The sequence below is a fragment of the Xenopus laevis genome, chromosome 4L (genome assembly GCF_017654675.1).
Source record: "Xenopus laevis strain J_2021 chromosome 4L, Xenopus_laevis_v10.1, whole genome shotgun sequence".
NCBI lineage: Eukaryota > Metazoa > Chordata > Amphibia > Anura > Pipidae > Xenopus > Xenopus laevis.
In genome coordinates this window covers 100779407-100800511 of record NC_054377.1, presented here as the reverse complement: position 1 = coordinate 100800511, position 21105 = coordinate 100779407, and the positions used below count along the sequence as shown (strand labels likewise).

At 38.6% G+C, this 21105-nt stretch overlaps 1 protein-coding gene across 3 annotated transcripts in view; it reads right to left on the bottom strand.

Moving 5' to 3' along the window:
- tgfbr3.L (transforming growth factor beta receptor III L homeolog) overlaps positions 1-21105 on the bottom strand; it is a 115871-nt gene that overhangs the window by 20091 nt on the left and 74675 nt on the right. For 2 of the 3 annotated variants that reach the window (XM_018258580.2, XM_041590540.1), the window contains exons 9-16: positions 20599-20891; positions 18033-18185; positions 15296-15442; positions 14177-14353; positions 12540-12839; positions 10043-10163; positions 2870-2908; positions 1185-1292 (exon numbers count right to left, since the gene is read on the bottom strand). In XM_018258580.2, the coding sequence (XP_018114069.1) occupies positions 1185-1292; positions 2870-2908; positions 10043-10163; positions 12540-12839; positions 14177-14353; positions 15296-15442; positions 18033-18185; positions 20599-20891 (1338 nt within the window). The remainder of the gene's footprint in view (positions 1-1184; positions 1293-2869; positions 2909-10042; positions 10164-12539; positions 12840-14176; positions 14354-15295; positions 15443-18032; positions 18186-20598; positions 20892-21105) is intronic. The other variant, XM_018258581.2, reaches the window with a different exon arrangement.

Below are 21105 nucleotides of genomic sequence, written 5' to 3'. Positions count from 1 at the left end.
AAAAGCAAATGAAGGCATTTTGTTGTAAATATCATTTTGCAGCTGTTTTATAAAAGCAGATTAGAAAACAAAATATTTAGGCTTAGTTTTTATCTGCAATGAAGTGAGCCCAGTGCAAACTATAGAATCACAAAGTCTTCGGAAAAATAGAAGCTTGATATTGGCTCCTTCTTTAGCTATTTCCAGATGTAATACTGAGCCAAAATTATACAATAACTTGGATATAAAGTTCTTATTCTATATAAAGTCTGTTATCTGCATTATAATTCTGAAATGATCCCTCCTTTATATAAGGCAATATAAAGGAAAATTAAACATACACAATACAAAATGGCATATGGTTATTACATTTGGGATAATTCTATAACACAAATTCTCAAAAAGAATTTTGCACTTTATTATATAATTATAACTATTATTAACAATTACAGGCACTTTCCTGCTCTAAGGAATACTGCTTAAAAATCCACATGTTAGGAAGATTAACTTTACTTAAGGAATACTAACACTACTGTGTGTTGGCAATAATTTAAAGTCCTAAAACACATTGAACATCATGCCTTCTTTTATATGTGTTCCCTTTATGGTTTCTGTAATGGTTTTCTAAAATGGCCTGTATTCTGCACAGTCATTTTCACCACACCATACTCAGGTTCGGCCAAGGACTTAGGGATATCATAATCAGGTTTAGGGCAATGACTAAACCTGAACAACACAAGGTGAAAAGGTTTGTTAGCCAGTTTGGTAAGAATGAACACTGTTCATAATTCTCATTCAGGGCCCCTCCTATGGACCAGTGGTCACCCTATATGACTGAAATGGGTTGAATTGGATGATCTAGTAAAATAACGTTCTGCTAACAAGAAACCAGCATAGAGAGATCATTTTTTTTAACTGGCAAGAGGCATAGCCTAATGTTGGTAACTCTGTGACCAAAGACGAGCATGAGAGTTCTAATTTCAAATTCACACTCTTGGTTTTATAATGAGATGTTGCTTGTATAGTGGTTGCACTTTTTGTAATGCTCCAATGCTCATGTGTGTGATAATTTGGAAAGAAGAATATAATCACAGATTGGCCATTGCAGGAATCCCTAACAATCCAAACCAGGCAGTTTTCATTCTAATAAACTATAAATTGTTGTTACTGGACCAAAAAAATGAGTAAACCATTTCTTTACTTACCTGTGTGAGAATAGATGAACCATAATGCTCCAGTTAATAGTGCTCCAATAATAAATGCAGCAAATGCAATCCCTACAACTGTAGGAGTATCCAGGCCATAGAAAATCGCTTTAAAAAAAACAACAAAATACAAACATTTGAAAAGTTTTTAAATTTCATCTCTGTGCACAAGACAACCAATAACATTGTTATATTAATTATTTTACATAGAATTCAGTAAATAACATGTGCTGTACCTGCAGTTCCTTTGTTTTTATTGGTAAACTCCCTACCTATATCTCTTATAAACCATTGGTCTCATTGCATTAATAAGAAAAACTAATTCTTGTGGAGGAACCTAATAGCAATGGCCTTTGGATACTACACTGACAGTAATACTACAATTTAAGTAATTCTTTCATGTGTTCTGCCATGAAAGTCAACTCTATTCTGTAACCTACAAAACCTACTTGGCTTTGTTCCCATTTGTAGGTGGAGAGCGGAATTGCTTGTAAAATAAGTGATGTCAGGAAAGGACAGAAATCACAGAAATAGAATCCATTGTTCTTAAAATCTGGCATGTATATGCACAATTGAAATGAAATCCTACAATACTTCCTTTACAAAGAAAGTCAGAGACTCACTTTATTGATATCCAAAGCATGGAAATGTTTAAAAGGAAACAACATTTAAGTATGGATATACACTAGCAAGTATGGGATCTATATCTATTCTGAAATAAACTTCTTAATTTTTGTTTCCTTCTACTTGATGGAAACTAAGCTAGCAATTCTTTTTTTAATAAACGTACATGTTTTTTTTAAGTTGCTCAATAGTGAGTGATGGAAATACCCTTATCTTGAATCCCCAGATTTCAGGCACTAGGATATACTTCCACACTGATGAACAGTAGGAATGGGCAGAAGAAAGATGGATAACTAATCTCAATGCATAAAAGCATTTATTTTCTCAATCAGAGCAAAGGTTGTTCTTAAAATGAGAATATTTAAGATGATTTACTGGTACAGGTATGGGACCTGTTATCCACAATGCTCGGGACCTGGAGTTTTCCGGATAACGGATCTTTCCGTAATTTGGGTCTTCATGCCTTATGTCTAATAGAAATTCATTGAAACATTAAATAAACCCAATAGGCTGGTTTTGCTTCCAATAAGGATTAATTATAACTTAAGGTGGCCATACAAGGGCAGATAAAGCTGCCGATATCGGTTGTTTGGACCGATTTGACAGCTTATCTGGCCGTGTATGGGGGCTTCAGACGGGTCTTCCCGATCGATATCTGGCCACGATATCGATCGGGAAGGTTTGATTTTTAACCGACCGACCCGTCGGAGCCCCTTGGCGCATCGTAATTCGATCGTTCGGCCGTACGGCCGAACGTTCGAATTACCCCCGATATAGCCATGCCGTTAGTGGCATATCGGGGAAAGATACGCTCGTTTGGCGATGTCGCCAAACGAGCGGATCTTTGAGTCTATGGCCACCTTTAGTTGAGATCAAGTATAAGCTACTGTTTTATTATTACAGAGAAAAAGGAAATCATTTTTAAAAATTTGGATTATTTGGATAAAATGGAGTCTATGGGAGAGCTTTCTGGATATCAGGTTTCCTGATAAGGGATCCTATACCTGTATTGGAAACAAATAAAATACTAGTAGAAAAATAACAATCATAATGGAACTCACCTTGAGTAACATTTGGCCGGTTTGTATTTAAGGAAGGATCTGCATAAAGGGATAGACAGTGAATTAGTAATTAATGGGCAAAAATGATTTAGGTATCTGTGGGATATCCAACTTGAGACCCTTTCCTTGGTATGTTGTAGTTCAGCAGGGAAGGGCAGCAGGCTGGGTATACTAATATACACAATATATATTAGAGCAAAAGTCTTAAAAGGCTTGAAGTAAATCTTTTATGCACTATGGTAAAAAAATAACAACATAGCGGTGACTGAAACAAACAGTACATGGTGGAAAGACCAAATTCTACTTTTATACGTCTACCTTTTTTTTATATTTTTTCCTACACTGGGCATTGAATTGTATGAACATCATATTGTACTTTGCCTTTAGTCTTTAGAAGTACCTACCCAACATGTACAAGAGAAACATACAAAAATGTGTTTCCATTAAAGTAAAGAAAAATTCCTTTAGACATAGGTTTAGATTCGTAGTGCCCTCACTATCTTGTACATTCCTTTCTGCCCAGTGCTATCAGTGCTTGTCAGCCTTTGATCAGCAACACAGCTAATCTCAAGCCCCCCAGCAGAGTTATCTGATTGTTTGCACATAAAGGCTTCTAGGGATATACTAAAATGCCTATCATATTACAGACGCAGTATCACATAAGTTAGCCTGTTCCTCATAGAACCTTTAGCAAATATTACCCACAGCTCATATAGAAAAGGTCACAAAACAAACAGAAACAGCTTTTTTTATTTTGAAAATAAATAAATAATGATGATTTCAAAGGTATCAGATTGCCCTATTCACTTCCCCAGTGCTTCTTTCAACTAATAGCTCTGTATGCCTTAAATGTGGGGGTTCATTAAGCTTTTGCACAGAGTCTCTAGTTGTATTAGATGAAGCTTTATGAGAAAAAAAGAAAAGGGTGTCTAAAGATATGGGTATAAGATTGTGAATGCAGAATAAGCATGCAAAAACACAACCGCTTTTATCATCCATTAATGTTTTGCAATTACTGCATATGCTGTTTTGTCATCATCATTCCAGCTTTGCACATCTTTATAGCGGGGTTCATAGGAGAATAAATTCATCACTCACATACACACACTAGCCATTTAGATCTGGATACACCAGGTGTGGGGGTACAGAGCAAGTTATTCCACTAGTCACATACATAAAATATAAAAATGGTCTTTGGTATGTCAAGACTTACAGCAGTACTGTAAACACCCCAATAGACATACTTTTTGTCACTTAGTAGTTGTGCAGACTGTAATAGAGACTCTTAGGGCATAGTGTGGTAACGTGAATAATATGACCCATCTAGTGTTCTACAGCAAACAAGTACCTTTGCTTTTATGATTATTACAACATTTTTACATACACTGGTGTTCATAATCTTTAAAAAAATGGGGCACACCAACATATGGATTCCAAGTGGCATCAGTTACAGGCCCCTTGTGCTTATGCTATACATAGCCAGAAAATGCAAAGAAGGGACTGCTAAAAGTTTATATTCTGCACAATATCAAGCAGACCATTCACAGTTCTGTAACGTAAAATACAAGGGGCAAATTCACTAAAGGGCAAATTTTAGCCAGTGAACGATCTGCCACACCACTTCGCCAGATGAAAATTCGCTACCACTAAAATGCAAATTTGTGTCTGGGCAGCCAAATGCTTGCAAAGTTTCGCTAGTGTTAATTTATCAGCGCGATCATTTCATAGCGATCTTTCGCTAGCGTTCATTTCTGCGAAACTTTGTTAGTAATCTTACGCTTAGTTGAATTTGAGTAGGGCGGGTACATATAGGACTTACAGACATCTTTATTAGAGATGGTACAAATGCTTGAAGTGGCCACTTTTTATTACAAATGTCCAAAGAAGCATAATAAAGACAAAAGAGATCCTCTAATGTCCTAGACATGAGCCCACCCTAAACAAAATGTGGCATGCCCCTCAAATGGTTCGGAAAGAAATGTTAACACCAAGGCAATCCCACTTTAAAACATGAAAAAATGCCAGCGTTTTTTGCAACTTTTATGGCATATAGGATATGATGTCACTGACATAAAATTGAGGAGGATGTAGCCTCATTTTATTAATTTGCCAGGTCTAAGGTAGAGATGGAAACTCTGGCTAAAGAGGTAACGTTCAAACTGTTTGTTTGGGGATTCAGGCCCACCTTAGTTTCTAGGTGGACAAGGGCGGGGTAGTGGGACTTTCGGGACTGTCACTGCTTACTTCTATTTTTTCCTTTTCCTCCCATTTTTATCTCTCTCTCTCACTCTTGTGAGTGCTACTTCTCCACTTCTCTTCTTTGTTTCTCTTGAACCGTCATGACTATGCATATTACTATATTGTTGCATATGATGTTTTTTGGCATATGTGTTGCTTTGAAATGTGTTCTGGCTCAGTGGGTGGGTTCCCTGTATTTGGCTTCCCCCCTTCAATACTTCTACTGCCTCAGTGATGCAGTCTCTCACAATTGTCTCCTGGAACGTTAGGGGCTTGAATTCAAAGTTTAAGAGGGCCTTACTATTTAATTATCTTAAACAATACCGCCCTTCCTTGCTACTCCTGCAGGAAACACACCTTACGGGTCAGAAACTATTATCACTCAAGAAGCCCTGGGTGGCCCATGCCTATCACGCTCCATTCTCCACCCATTCAAGAGGAGTCTCTATTTTGGTCCGGAAGGGCATCTCGTTTGAATTGCAGATGATTCGGACAGATCATTACGGTAGATTCATCATTCTCCAATGCAAACTGAACAATACTCTTCTCACCCTGGTGAACATTTACCTCCCACCACCCTTCAAGACAACCATATTAGATCTTATTACGACGGGATTAGCCTCCTTCCCACCGGCACCAGTGTGCATCCTTGGAGACTTCAATGCCACCTTGGACCCAGTGCTCGATAGATTGCACCAGGGGGGTCCCCCTAACCAACAATTAGCTCATTGGGTGGAGGCCCTGGCCCTTAGAGAGATATGGAGGTGGAAACATCCGTTGGATCGGCAATACTCGTGCCACTCTGTGGCGTATGGTTCCCTTTCTAGGATAGACTTGGCATTGGCCTCAGCAGATTTCTGCCAGTTGGTGGAAGATGTCACGTACCTCCCCAGGGCCTTCTCTGATCATTCGCCTCTCATGCTTCGGATTCTGCCCCTCACTGCCTCCAATCGCACTACCTGGAGACTCTCCCCACTGTGGTTGACGGTACCCTTGATCGCGGAACAAGCCCAGACGAACTATCAAAATTATTGGGAGATTAACCAGACATCGGCTCCACAGGAAATGCTATGGGAAGCATCCAAGGCGGTAGCCCGTGGTGAACTTATATCGCTAATAGCAGCCGCCAGGCGGGACACTAAAGACAAAGTCACGGAAGCAGAGCATCGCCTGTCACAAGCTGAAGAACAACACAGGTCTTGCCCTACCTTGGAGACTAATGCCACTTTGTCCAATGCCCAGAGAGACTTGGAACTTGTCCACACTCAGTTGACTAAAAAGAACTTACTTTATGCGGACTATCGCATCTTCGACCAGGGAGATCGAGCTGGTAGGCTCTTGGCCTGGCTAGCAAAAACTAATGACTCACGAACTTGCATTCCTAGGGTTCGGAACGCAGCAGGGCAGTTAATCACTGTACCCCGAGAGATCCAGGAAGTGTTCCGCACTTACTACTCTCAGCTCTATGACTCTAAAGCTACATATACCCAACAACAATTGGGTGACTACCTAGACAATGTCGTGTTCCCTAGACTCCCGCAACATGAAGCGGCCGCCTTGGACGCGCCAATTACTCTTCAGGAGGTCCGAGAGGCAATAGCTGCTCTTCCGCAGGGAAAAACTCCGGGACCAGACGGATTTCCAGCGGCGTGGTATAAATTCCACACTGAACATATGCCGGGGCACTTACACCGCACTTTCCTGGCTGCAATAGAACATGGGGCCCTACCACCCTCATTCTACGAAGCAGTGATAGTTCTGATACACAAAGAAGGTAAAGACCCTGAAATCTGTGAGTCTTACCGGCCCATATCTTTGATTAACACCGACACCAAAATATTTGCCAAAATCCTGGCTACTAGGTTGGCGGCAGTAATAGAATCAATGATCCACCCTGACCAGTCTGGGTTCATCCCTAGCAAATCAACAACTATTAACTTACGGAGAGTATACACCCACCTACAGATTGAGCACGACAACCCAGGATCCAGAGTGTTGGTCTCCCTTGATGCCACCAAGGCTTTCGACTCTGTGGAGTGGCAATACTTGTGGGAAATTATGCGAAGATTTGGGTTTGGCCCCGGATTCATCGACTGGGTTAAGCTTCTATACTTACAACCGACAGCCAGAATCAAGACCGGTGGGTCCGTCTCGGATTCTTTTCCGCTTGCCAGAGGGACTAGGCAGGGCTGCCCCTTGTCTCCTCTCCTTTTCGCATTGGCCATAGAGCCTGTAGCAATTCTTCTTCGGCAGTCGGCTCGGGTGATGGGCCTGAGACGGGGGCCGTTGGAGGACAAGCTGGCTCTCTACGCTGATGACCTCCTACTATTCTTGGCGGACCCGTACGACTCCCTACAAACTGCACTTGATATCCTAGATCGCTTCGGTACCTACTCAGGCCTCACAATCAACAAGTCGAAGTCAGTCCTCCTGCCGATTGATCCGATCCCGGCTCCATCTCCTGAAGGGAATGTGATTCCTTGGGTCACGAGTTTCAAATACCTGGGCATAGTGATCTCCCTCCAGACTTCACGCTACTTGGCTGATAATTTAGAGCCCCTTCAACAACAACTCAAGCTGGCCCTAGCCAGATGGACCCCTCTACCAATCACTCTTTGGGGGAGAGTGAATCTCTACAAAATGATCTTCCTGCCGAAATTGCTGTACCGCTTGCATAATTCGCCAGTATGGGTTCCCCAAAAAATCTTTGTTCAGATTGTGTCCATGCTCTCGTCCTTCATCTGGGCAAATAAGGCGCCCCGTTTGTCTTGGAAAAGTCTGACGGCTACTGTGGAACACGGTGGCCTGGCTCTCCCACATCTGCAACTCTACTTTCTGGCTGGCCAGCTCTACCATATCCATACATGGTTCCATTTGCAGGAGGAGGACCCGGTGCAGTCCTACTGGCGCAGCTGGTGGGCTCTTGGGCTGGACTCCGCAATCTTCCTTATAGACGCCTGACTGACTACAACAAGCTGCCAACTACGATCACGACTCCCGTTAAGGCTTGGAGGGCTGCATCCAAGATACTGCAGTGTGACCCCCCAATCCTCTCCCCCTATCTGCCACTTTGGTTAAACAGCAACCTTGCCCACCTCAGAGACTTACAAGACTTTAGCTACTGGCCTCTACGGGGCGTTAAGCTGCTGGGGGAACTGTTGGTGGACATGCAGTTCCCCACCCTCTCTCAAATTAAAGACCAAACCGGGCATCGGGATGTTCAATTATACCGCTACATGCAACTTCGACACGCATTCCGATCCCAGTTTTCGGGGTTGACTATACAATATGTCACTCCCTCCTTCGAACTTGTCCTCCGAAACCCGCAGCGCAAGGGGCTGATCTCCAGGCTCTATAAAGCCCTGCTCAAAACAGGCACTACTCCCTTTGACAGGGCCTTGCCCAAATGGCAAACTATGCTTCCAGCACTAACAGACGAAACATGGGAGGAGGCCAAGGACTTGATCTACTCTGGCCTGATTGCTCTGAAAGATAAACTTGTCCAACTTAAATTTCTGCATCAAATATATATCACGCCAAGCAAATTGGAGAAAATGGGCAGGAACCCGGGAGCCATTTGCCCTAAATGTGGTGGGAGAGGAGCGGACTTTGCCCATATGACCTGGTCATGCCCTAGGATCAGATCCTTTTGGAACTCCATTATACTATACCTGTCTGAAGAACTGGCCTTCCCAGGACCATGTACGCCGGAAGTATGCCTCCTTGGGCTGATAGACGAAATTATTCCTCTCAATAAGTTCAGACTCTTGTTTCGTGCTCTGTTATTTTATGCGAAGAAACTGCTGATGACCAAATGGATGGCCCCCCAGCCACCTACGAAGCAGGCATGGATTCAGCAGACCAACAAAGCACTGCCCCTGATCAAGTTAACATACGAAGCCAGAGGGTGCCCGGGGAAGTTTACTCAGATATGGTCGCCCTGGCTGGAGGCAAACCCGGATCATGACCTGGTGCTTCCCCCCCTCCTGCAGGGACCCGAATAGGCCGTTAAGCCCCTGACTATTTCCTGTCCCACCCACTGAGCTACACTTGTTAAATGCCACTACTGATTTTATGATATATGTACTTCTGTATTACTGAGCGATGCAATGTGTGATGGTTCACTACTGCTGTTCTTACTCTCTGTTGTAAGTTAAAATGTATAAATAAACACTTTAAAAAAAAAAGAGGTAACGTTCTGTAAAATTCGCACTTTAGCGAGTTTGTAGAGTAATGTTAACCAAAGTGAAACTTTGCCAGGCGTTAGGGCGCAAAACTGCACGGCGGTCTCTTTCGCTAGCGAATTGACGTTTACGCCTGTTAGTGGTGATGTCCCTGCAGATGAGATTTCTGGTGAATTTTCGCTAGCGACGGCCACTTTGCCCTTTAGTCAATCTGCCCCAAACTGTCTTCTGCCATTTTACACTTGATCTGTGTGTATATCCATGTTTTATTTACTGAATTATACATATATGTTGCTGAATTAAGTCAGTTTGCAGAACATTAAGCAAATAAACAATTAGCTGTAATCTTTTTAAACGCATTGGTCCTCTCTTTATCATGAGGTAACAGCCCGACGCAGATGCTCACAGTTTTGTGCAAAATTTTAACATCCCCATTTAAGGATATCTTTGGTGCTGAAATGTTTATACCATGCTAAATCCTATGGCCCAAATATTTTAAGTAAGCTGCTGTGCCATGCTATAACTTCAGAAAAGATGTATACATTTGGCTGTAACCGAGCTATGAGATGTTAAAGCTATACCTCTTTTGCACACAAAAAACATAATGGCGAAATCATTGAATTAGACATGTTCAATTTTAGATTTAATCAAACATACTGAATGTGTACCGTTCCGGCAAAATAAATATAACAAATATAATGATAAGCTGATAAAATATGAACACTGGTTTTGTGATATATATAATGTTTACCTGGAGTTTTTACTACAGAAGTAATAACAGCCAATGGTTTAGTGAACGTCTTCTTGTTCTGCATCATCGCCACAATCATCTCAACATTGAGGGAAGTGCAGGCTTCATCAGGAGGAATACACTGAGACAGAAATAAGTAGGTGTGGGTCAAAGTATATACAGACAAAGGCACACAGAGATTAATAATAAGATCCTAATGGCTTCATTGGTCAGTAACAGTGAGCTAGCAAGGAACAAGTTGATATGTAACAAACAAAATATAACATCACATATTAAGCAGCTACACACAGTTGAACCTCTCTGGTGGTGAAGATGTAGCTTCTCAAAATAACAGAATGAGAGAACAGAAAAACAAAAGTGGCAGTTTAGTTTTCACAAACACAGATTACATTGTAAAGCGACATCTATATCATCAATAGAGAGACAGAGTTCAGCACAGTTAAGCATTACGGTTAGGCAGAGGAGCACAATTTCTTCTTCTAAACAGATGTTTAGACAGTCCCGTATCTTTTGGATACTTTTTACAGAAATGCCCAAGTAGAACGGTGCATTTAGTTTGCTGTGGTTTCTTTGTGATTTACAGCCTGAAGCTGAACTTGACCTCACTCTATATACACACAGCTAAAGGGTACTGTTTCATGTGTGCACTGGAGGTCTGCAATTCAGGCAACTTGAGATTAACCCAACAGTCTAGGGGACATTATATGACACATTTGCTCTTGAATAAAAACACAATTTTGTCATTGAGATAAACGCTGCAGGCAGTGTGTAAAGCTGGCCATAGACGCAAAGATCTGATTGTATGAATTGAGGATTCGTATGATTTTTGGACCATGTGTGGAGAGTCCCGACATTTTTCGTCCGGCGGAGATCGGTCGTTTGGTCGATCAGACAGGTTAAAAGATTTCGGCTGCGGGTAATATCTCTGCATGTATTGCCGATCGTACGATTTTCAGTGGGAGACTGTCACTAGCTTTGGTCGGACATAACTTTCGTACGATTGCTGTCAGGGGCAGAACATTGGCTGATCTGTTCTTTTACTACTTTATTTGATCGGAATGGTTAGTGGCAGGTCGGGAGATGGGGAAGTCCAAACGTACGTTGATTCGTATGATCGGATCTTTGCGTCTGTGGCCAGCTTTAGAGATACCTGCTTGTGTAGAACAATGCACAGCTGCTGATCTCCATTAGTGGCCACAGAAAACTATTGGAGGTAGTGTCAGACTCAGTAATAGCAGAGTTCAAAATACACAGCTAATTTGGGTTGAAAAACATGACTGTCCATGAAATTCCATTTGTATGATGCTTAGCAAGGACATCAGCTATGTTCTCATGGATGTCTGGCCTACTGACAGACTTTTAGTCCCTATTAATCACATTTGAATGCACTCATACTCCCTTCTGTATTGTACTCCAAAACAGAGCTGGGCACATCAAAGATGTCAGGTCAGTTCTGCTCCAAAAGTAAAGTCTTTGAAGTTATAGTTTGCATTACACAACCTTTTAGAATGTGCCTGCTTGACTTTGATGAACTAAAGAGATCTACTAAGTGCAATGCCACACAATTTGTTTAGATCACTGAGCTCCTCTGAGGGCCAACATCAGTTATCAAACTACTCTCTGAGCCACTGCAGCAAGATAACAGTTCTTGTTATGTGCCATATGTTCTTCCCCTTAAAGAAGCATCAATTAAGCCCATAAAACAACAATACCATATTCTATATGAGCATTTAAACCTTACTGCACTTTCAGAAAAACATGAATTTACCACCATTATCACCATTTACTGACTCAGTATTACAGTATCATCTAGAGCAGAATGAGCAACCCAACAACTTGTTCTTGAAGGAACAACACAAATACAACTTAAATATTTCTTGAATAATTCCCACCAACAGAAAATGTTGGTGAGCTGCATGTAATCACAAACATATAAAGAGATTAGATTTAAATGGTATATTCCTTAAAATATTCCATTACTATGCCATTAACAGTTACTGAGTTTGCGGCATTTGCAACAGGAAATTAACATTTTGCCTTTATCCTGGTAAATTATGTAATGTTTTAAAAACAGTATATCACCATATTCAGAATTTAGGGCAACATAATCATAGTTCAATTTTTGACTTTAAGGCCAGCCGCACAAGCCTATAAAGGAAGCCTATTTGAAGTAATCACTATATTTGAACAGTAAGAAAGAAGGTTAACCATGGCACAGAAACTTAGTCACACTGCTAGATTTCCTCATAGTAACGGGCAGTTAATAGTCTGTAGTGGAGATGGGGCCAAAATCAGCCTGATAAATTCTGCAGGACAATTTCAGATTGCTGCTAGCAGTATCTTCTTCTTGTTTTGAATCCGGAAGCCAATCAGCGAGAGGCTGAAATTGGCCTGCGGATTTCAGCAGGTTGATTTCGGGCCCATCGGGCCCAAGCATAAAGTATTTTTGTTCAGAAGTAAATAGTAGATAAAAAAACAGATAGGACTAAAAAGTTACCTTTGGCAGCCCTTCCATCTCTTTGCCATTATTGGTGCACAAGGTTAACTCACAGTGTAGGAACAGCAGTGAGTTATTAAACACAGATTTAAACATGAAGCTGAATCTCTTTTTATCCATTTGTTCCGGAAGAACAGGTAAGTTCATTTTCTTCACATTGTAAAATTTCACAGATTCATCTTTTGGACATATATTTTCTATTATTGTATATTCTGACATGATGTCTGGATTGGAGTGGGGTGAAATAAAGCATGTTTGAATAGCGAACCCCAAGTCTTTTTCCGCCTTTGTTACTGAAACCTGCAAAACAAAGAATTGGCTGTACTTCTTTAAAGACAAAATGATAATGTCTACAGAGCAGTCATCTGTGCTGATCCTGTGTTTTCAGACAGAGACAGCACTTCGCAATGGAATTGCTTTCAGATAAGCTATTGTTTCTTCTACTCAATGTAAATAAATGAGTCATGGTCAAAGTGTTATATTATTCAGTGCTATCACTATATCTACCACTAGGGAACATTTTTTGCAATGCAAGTATCAGGGAGCTGTTATCTTGTTCCCCTCCCATTGTTCTGCTAATAGACTGCTGGAGGGATAGGGTAAAGGTGGCCATACACGGGCATACTTTTATTGTTCTGCGATGAACGATCGCATCGTTAAACGATCGTCTGACAATTGATTTACCAAACGATATGCCATCCACGGAGAACGATTATATGAACAGATATAATCGTATAGTTTGCCAAAAGAAATGAAGGATTATACATCAACGTACGATGCGATATAAACTTGTGGTGGAAGCAGGATGTACAGCATACAGGAAGTCATGTAAAACATTAGTCATCGGTGGATGGTTTGTGGCCGAAAGTTCCTTCATGTATGGACGAATGTTGTTCAACAAACGATCTGTGGAATGGCTTCATTTATGGATTCAAAGCAAAGAGCCCTTCCGTATATTTTCGTTGGCTTGTGCTACAATCCTGACATGCGCAAAGAACGTTCTACGACAAATGTCTGTATTTCACACTCACTGGCCGATTTTATTCCTGAACGACTACAATTTTTAAACTCATCCGATCAATTTTGCGAACGATAATGTCGAGTTGATCGTTCGTCCGACGATCGTTCGTACACCATCAACTATCCGATAACTTACCGATATTATCGGAACGTTCTGAAATCGGTCATTTGGAAGTAAAAAATCTGCCCGTGTATGGCCACCTTAAGGTGTGATACCCAATTTACACTGCAGAATTAAAGAGTGACTAAAAGTTGAGAACACCTAGGAAATTAAGAACACGTCTAGTCTCACCTCAGATTTCAAATTAAATATGAAAATATAATATTGCTATTTTGAAAACAGATTTCAATGCAGGATTCTGCTGGAGCACTATTAACTAATGCATTTTGAAAGAAAAAAAAACTTTCCCTTGACTGAATCCCTTTAACGATTAATGTATCGAAGCTAAATCCTGCTTATTTTAACATCAATCATTCATAAATTTTTGACTAATTGGGATTACATAAAGCGATTTACAACATTAAAGGAAAGATGGAAAAATATGAGTCTTAGGTTTGGGAATATGGAAACTATTCACTCTTTTGTAGCTTAGCTACATATTCTGCTCTTTGTATACCTCCACATATACTTGTCCATTTTCGGCAACAGAGAAGAGCTTCTGAGAAGGAGTAAGGAACAAATCTGTTTTATAGAGATCCATGTTAAATGTAACATTGCTCATAGTTGATTCTGGAGGTACAAACACTATGACATCTTCAGAAGACATGGTCTCTTGTGGAACTGTGCAGTTGAACTAAAATGTACAAAAGATTGAAGTTAAACAGAAAATAAATGTTAAAATTAGTACAGGGTGATATTTGCATTTCTTTATCTGATATGATATGATTGCAAAAAGACACAAACTTTGTCCTGGTTTTGAATCTAAACACCGTACCGTGAAATAGGATTCAAAAAATAATAGGTTCAGTTGTCTATAAGGGAACAGTAAAAGGAAGACAAAAAGGGAAAATTAAATAAGAAGAATTTCCAAGAATAAGAGAAATGTAAGAAAGAAACAAAGAAAATAGATTGAAATTTGGGGTGGAAAGTAGAGAAAATTATTTCAAAAGGAAAAGAAGGAGAAAGAAAGGAAAAATAAATAAAACGTTTTAAAAGTAGGGAGTTAGAAAGAAAGCAAAGATGCAAAAAAATAAAGAGAAAAATAATATAAAATAACTTTTTGTGTGAAATGTTTATTAACCCTTTCATTTGATCCTGTATAAACAAAGAGTTATTTCACCAGCAACTTAGCAATGTACAATAATAAGAATGAGAATAAGAAGTCCCTCTCCATTCCAACCTGGTTTAAATAAAAATTTTTTTTTTTTTTAAAGTTTAGAAAAATGACATTGCATATACTTATTAAGAAGTGGTGTTTAATAAAGTTGTAAGCCATTTGCCATTTCTAAGATGATACTAGGAAATGGCAGCCATCATTGGATGTTTTTGGATGGGATGAAGAACACAGTGCAACACTGACAACTCAAAAAGGCATCAACTGTTTTAAGCACACCCTATATTTTTTGCAAAACCTGAAATATCTACTGATTAATGGAACAAAAGATTCTACTTTTTTGAGTTGAATTTATTCTAAAATGTATTTTTTTGTGAATGCTTTGTTACTGAATGACAGACAACATTCATGTTTTGACCATCTGCTAGCATTTAAAGTTCTTGCTTCCTGAAATGGACATACCACCACAATTTCAGGCCTCTTCAAGTAGGGAAGACCTATTTCAATTTCATCTGTGTCTCCTGGAAAACCGTTATCTCCAGATTCCAAATCCACGTAATCGCTAGACCAGCCACTTCCCTCAGTGGGTGGTGACAGCTGTATAACAATCTGGAACATCACAGGAAAAGCTGTCAGTGTTACTGCTTGGAACGGAGGTCTGACAAATCAGTTGCAGTGACCTGATCGCTTTTCCTTTGAGGGTATACATTTACAGAATTGAATTTAAAAAAAATCCAACAAAATGATAAAATAAAACCATTGGGCAACAGAAAATAAATCTATACTACAGAGAAAATCAGATATTTGGGAGCTAATGATAACAATATAACAGAAAAGGAAATGAGATACTGAGCTGTGCAGAGTCTGCTGCTGTACACTGTTAGGAAACCTTGTGCTGTGTTTGAAATTCTTATTTAGATAGCAGGACAGACTGATTTCAGAAAAGTGAAATTTCACTATGCCCTCTAGGTTATCACATGACTTGATACTGCAGCTTCATAAGTCTTTAAAGCAACTTATAGTAGAATGACTCATGCTGCTGTATTTGGAATATAGTTTCTTGAAACTGTAACACTATTTTAACATTAATTTGAAATAAAGGACTCTGATTTAATGAATATAATAAGTAAAAGATTAAGGGGGTTATTTATATCAAAGGTCTAATTTTAGAGTTTTATATATCTCGAATGAACTCAAATGGTTTCCAATTTAAAAAAAAAAAACCAATGGGAACAACTCGAATTAGTGAGTTAGGGTTTAACAACCCAAAAACTTGAATTGATCGAGTTTCCACAGAAAAAAACTAGAATTGCTTGAGTTTTCGGGCAAAACCCTCCTAAAAAAACTCGAACATTATGAAGGCCACATCTTCCAATGGTTCAAGGTACCTCTGCCACTGATTCCTACATGACCTTAACAGGTTTTAGATGGTGTATTTTTGGATTCTAGCTATTTCCAGAGTCGGAGTATAATAAATCTCAAAAAATGTTAGTTTTGAGTTTGAGTTTTTCTCACCAGAAAATTTGAATTTTGATAAAAAAACATAAACTTGAAAACTCAAATTTTCATGGGAAAACGCAACTCGAACCTTATCAAATCTTCCCCTAAGAGTATGTATATATGGATATGGGTATTTTTATACACACATATATAAATATATATATATAAAGAGAGCAATATTACTCTTAGTGGGTTGTTTACTAAACTCAATCTTTTCTGGTTAAAATTTTTTAGGCAAAAGGTGAACTTTTAGAGGAAAAAATATAGAATTTTTTGAGATTTATTATACCCAATCTGCAAAAAGTCAGAATCCGAAAAGATGCCATCTCAAACCTGTCAAGGTCATGTTTAAGTCAATGGGAGATGTCCCTTCTACAATTTGAAGATATCGTGATCTGCACTGGGTTTCGTCCGATAATACGGAAAATGCTGGGTTTTCGTGCCATAACCCGAAAAAATTGAGAATGAAAATAAACTGCAAATAAACAGTGAAGGGGGGTTCTTTGCATTTTTTGGCTTTGATGCATTGTTTTTGATGGATTATACACGAGTACATTTGCCTGTAAAATTTATATTTTTGAGATTGAGATTACACATCCTTTAATTAACTATACACTATATTAAAGGAAAACTATACCCCCAAAATGAATACTTAAGCAACAGATAGTTTATATCAAATTGAATGACATATTAAAGAATCTTACCAAACTGGAATATATATTTACATAAATATTGCCCTTTTACATCTCTTGCCTTGAACCACCATTTCGTGACTCTATCTGTGCTGCCTCAGAGATCACCTGACCAGAAATACTACAACACTAACTGTAACAGGAAGAAGTGAGGAAGCAAAAGGCAGAACTCTGTCTGTTAATTGGCTCATGTGACCTTACATGTGGTTTGTATGTGTGCACAGTGAATCGTACGATCTCAGGGGGCGGCCCTTATTTTTTAAAATGGCAATTTTCTATTTATGATTACCCAATGGCACATACTACTAAAAAAGTATATTATTATGATAATGGTTCATTTACATGAAGCAGGATTTTACATATGAGCTGTTTTATGCAATATCTTTTAATAGAGACCTACATTGATTGGGAGGTATAGTTTTCCTTTAAATGGTCAGAATACTTTCATTTATTACCTTGCCATTGGGTTTGTCTGAAATATGTATTAATTTTCCATTTGCTATACTTTCACCTCTCAAATGGGTGTGTTTATAATTTCTCCTGTATACAAAGGGAACTGTGCCCTTCAAATTTTAAAGTCACTTAGGACAGAGGGAGCAGAATACCTGACATAACTAAAACAAGACAAATATTGCTCCCCCAAGAAAAACACAATATTATGACTCTGGGACATTAACACAGCACAACAGAGTATCTAAGAATGAGTTACAACTTCACTCAAAACAGACAATGATCTGAATAACCCTAAAACTTCCTGCAGCCAGTCCACTCCATTTAACTCTTGTACCTCAAGCTGAGACCCTGGTATTTCAGTTATTCTGGGATTACAGTTCACATTTCTATTTAAATTATTTGCTGAAACCCTCTCATAAAACTTTTTGTTCAACTGCAATGCAAGTGTCAATAGAATCAACCATGTTTTTACATTTCGCTCATTTCATGAACCGATTTAATAAATGAATCATGTATGATTACATTGATTACTATTGGCTGGTTAATCTACTTACAGTGTTGTAGTAAACAATGTTTTTTAAGTCGTCAATGTTATGCTGTGTTCCACATCCAGTCAAAGAGGACTTTAAGATAAAATGAGTGGCATTTTCTGTTGCACGGCATGTTGGATCGAGGAGAGAAAGCTCAGTCCCTATGTATCCATATGCCTTAAAAATGATACAAGTAAACAGCTATAACACCATTTAGAGGCATAGTCTTAGTATTTTTAGTGTTGCCATGGATAGCAGCACCAAAATAACCATTGCATTTGCATAATAAATCATACAAATATATGAGGAGAAAATTCTGTGCTTATACTCCTTTTGTTCTTCACGGTAATCAATAAGAAATGTTTTCTCCAAAACAAAAGTGCATTGGCATCACAAAACCATTATTCTTCCTTTCTCAGTTGCCAAATTTAAGAACATTTTGCACTGTTTATAAGTAGAAAGGAGATCTGTGTCTATTATCACTCAATGAGGGTCAGATAATATAAATTGCAGAACTGTAATAATCATGGCTATATGATAAGTTGTATACAATAGACTCACTGGCCCATTAAGTGCACACCTCATGTAATGCATATTGGCCCATCTCATGTAAGGCACACTGACCCAGAAAAAGCTAAATAAAAAAAATATATAATGAAGACCAACTGAAAAGCTGCTTGGAAATGGCCATTTTATAACATACTAAACGTTAACTTAAAGGTGAACCAATGGCAAAACAGAAGCTATAAAAAAGTGTACACTGTGACACAGCACTGATGTGTGTGTGTGGGGGGTGTGGGTTTAAACTTCTGAGCTCATATGAGGTCAAAGCAATGTGGCTGGTGCAAATCTAACACTACCCACACCACAAGAACAACATAGCCACAGTGAAGTTAGGTGATGGTAGACTAATGCTGTGGGGGCTGCTTTTCATCAGCATGAACTAGGCATCTTGTTAATAAAGAAAGGATGGTATAAAATACTGGTAAATTCTGCACAAGAATTTGTTTCACTTTACTAAAAAATAAGCTTGACCAAAATTCATCACAGGACAATGACTCAAAATGTAAGGTCAAATAACATTGGAGTTGGTCAAAACAAAACCAGTGTGTCCTACAATGGTCAAGTTTTTATCTGAATCCTATTTAAAGCTGTTGCACAATTTAAAGATTGAGGAGCACAAGGGTTTTCCACTCAACCTAAACAAGCTGTTTGTAAGACTGGACCAAAATTCTCCCTAGAACAGTCTACAAAGGTGGTGTGTCATATTACTGATGCAAAACATGGCACACAATTAAATTTGAGTTTCAAAACTCTGAAATAAAAATATACCAGAGAATGAAATTTCAGAATAGGATCTGTATTTTTGTAAAATGTGAGAATTGGTTGAGGTATACTTTTCCAAGGTGTTGTGGCTTTATATTTTAGGATCCATGTGACCTTCAATGAAAGATTGCACAGGAAAGGAAAACATAATGATTATATTTTAGTTAATAAGACAATAAAAGTGTACAGATTTATCCCTCTAGGGTTGCAATGGGCTTCACTCCAACTTCTAGGCAGTAATAATTATTTGTACCTGAAAGCAAGAAGGCCAACTGTGGACTATAAATAATAGCTGGAATTTCCTTTTTTTTCCAGGGAAGTTAAAGGCACAGAACCTATATTTATGTGTCTTGCAAACCCATACCAAAAGCAAATGATAATGGTACAAGGCTACATTCTTTTTTAGCCAAGAAGAAAAATCATAGAATTTGTTTCTTGCTGAAACTTTTCTAAAATCAAAGTAAATCAAGAGTAATAATGAAACTGGACACTAAGGGGGTTATTTATCAAGGTTTGAAAATCCGAACCTCAAATAATTCATAGCTTTCAGAGCAAAAAAAAAAAAAAAGTCTGATGGTCTAAAAACTCTGAATCTGAAACCCCGGCATCTAAAAGCTTTCGAGGTCCTGTATAAGTCAATGGGGAAGGTCCCAGTGTCTGAGCTGATGTCCATACTGATATCCGATGATTTCTGGGTTTCAGCGCAAAAAGCTCAGAAAACGTAGTTTTCGGGGAAAGCTCCGCAGTTTGCCTGACCCTATTTTTTCTGGCTTTTTTCTTCATAAATAAGGTCCATTCGGGAATTAGGAGTTGCTCGAAGTTTGATATTAGAAATACTGAGATAAATTCGGACCATGATAAATAACACCCTAAAACATTGTCTTTATACTCATTTGCCGTTTGTTTGCCATTATGTTCAGCATAATGGAGACTGATTTTTCTTACACTAAACCACAATGCTTGAACAAGCCTTCATATGGTATTGTTGGTAAGGATAGATGTTTCGGAGTAAATCAGTACTAAGGCACTGCAATAAAGTAATGTTTCATCATTTGAATACAAAAGCATCTAGGTACTATTCTTTTTTGCTGCAGAGATTTTACAAATATATCAGCTGTGACTAAAACCTTTTAAATTAGGACATCTACGCTGTTCAATTTTTTTTGTATATATTGTATATTTTTTGAATAACAGGCCAATGGAATTTTTGGACTATAACTTGGAATATATCTCTACTGAGGTACAGTAAACTAAAGGTTAATACCTGTAGGCTCTCCTTTTCTATTGAAGCCTCCATCTTCTGGTTATCACATTTCACTGATAGGGCTATGTTTATATTCCCCTGAACTTCTTCAGGTTCCTTGTGTTCCGGAGAAAATTCTTCAATTCCAAGACTGTGAATTATTTTATCCAACATGTCTGTCGAGGAATGTACAGCCTCTCCCTCCTTACCATTCTTTCTGTCTATTGGGCTAAATTGTTCTGGTATAAATGGTTTATCTGTATCTAGCAGTATTGTTAGCTCTGGAGGAATATGTTCATCTTCATCATTCATTTCTATAAAAATAAAAATGTACAATCATCAAGGAAAACATTGATATATACAAGAGTAATCCATAGTGGCCCATATTAGCTATATATCTATATATCTATATTCTACCATAGATTTATACAGTTACATTACAAAACAATAACACAAAACAAATATTTGTGTATCTGCAAACTTTATGTAATAAATAATTGAATATGTGTGAATATGACAAAACTGTAT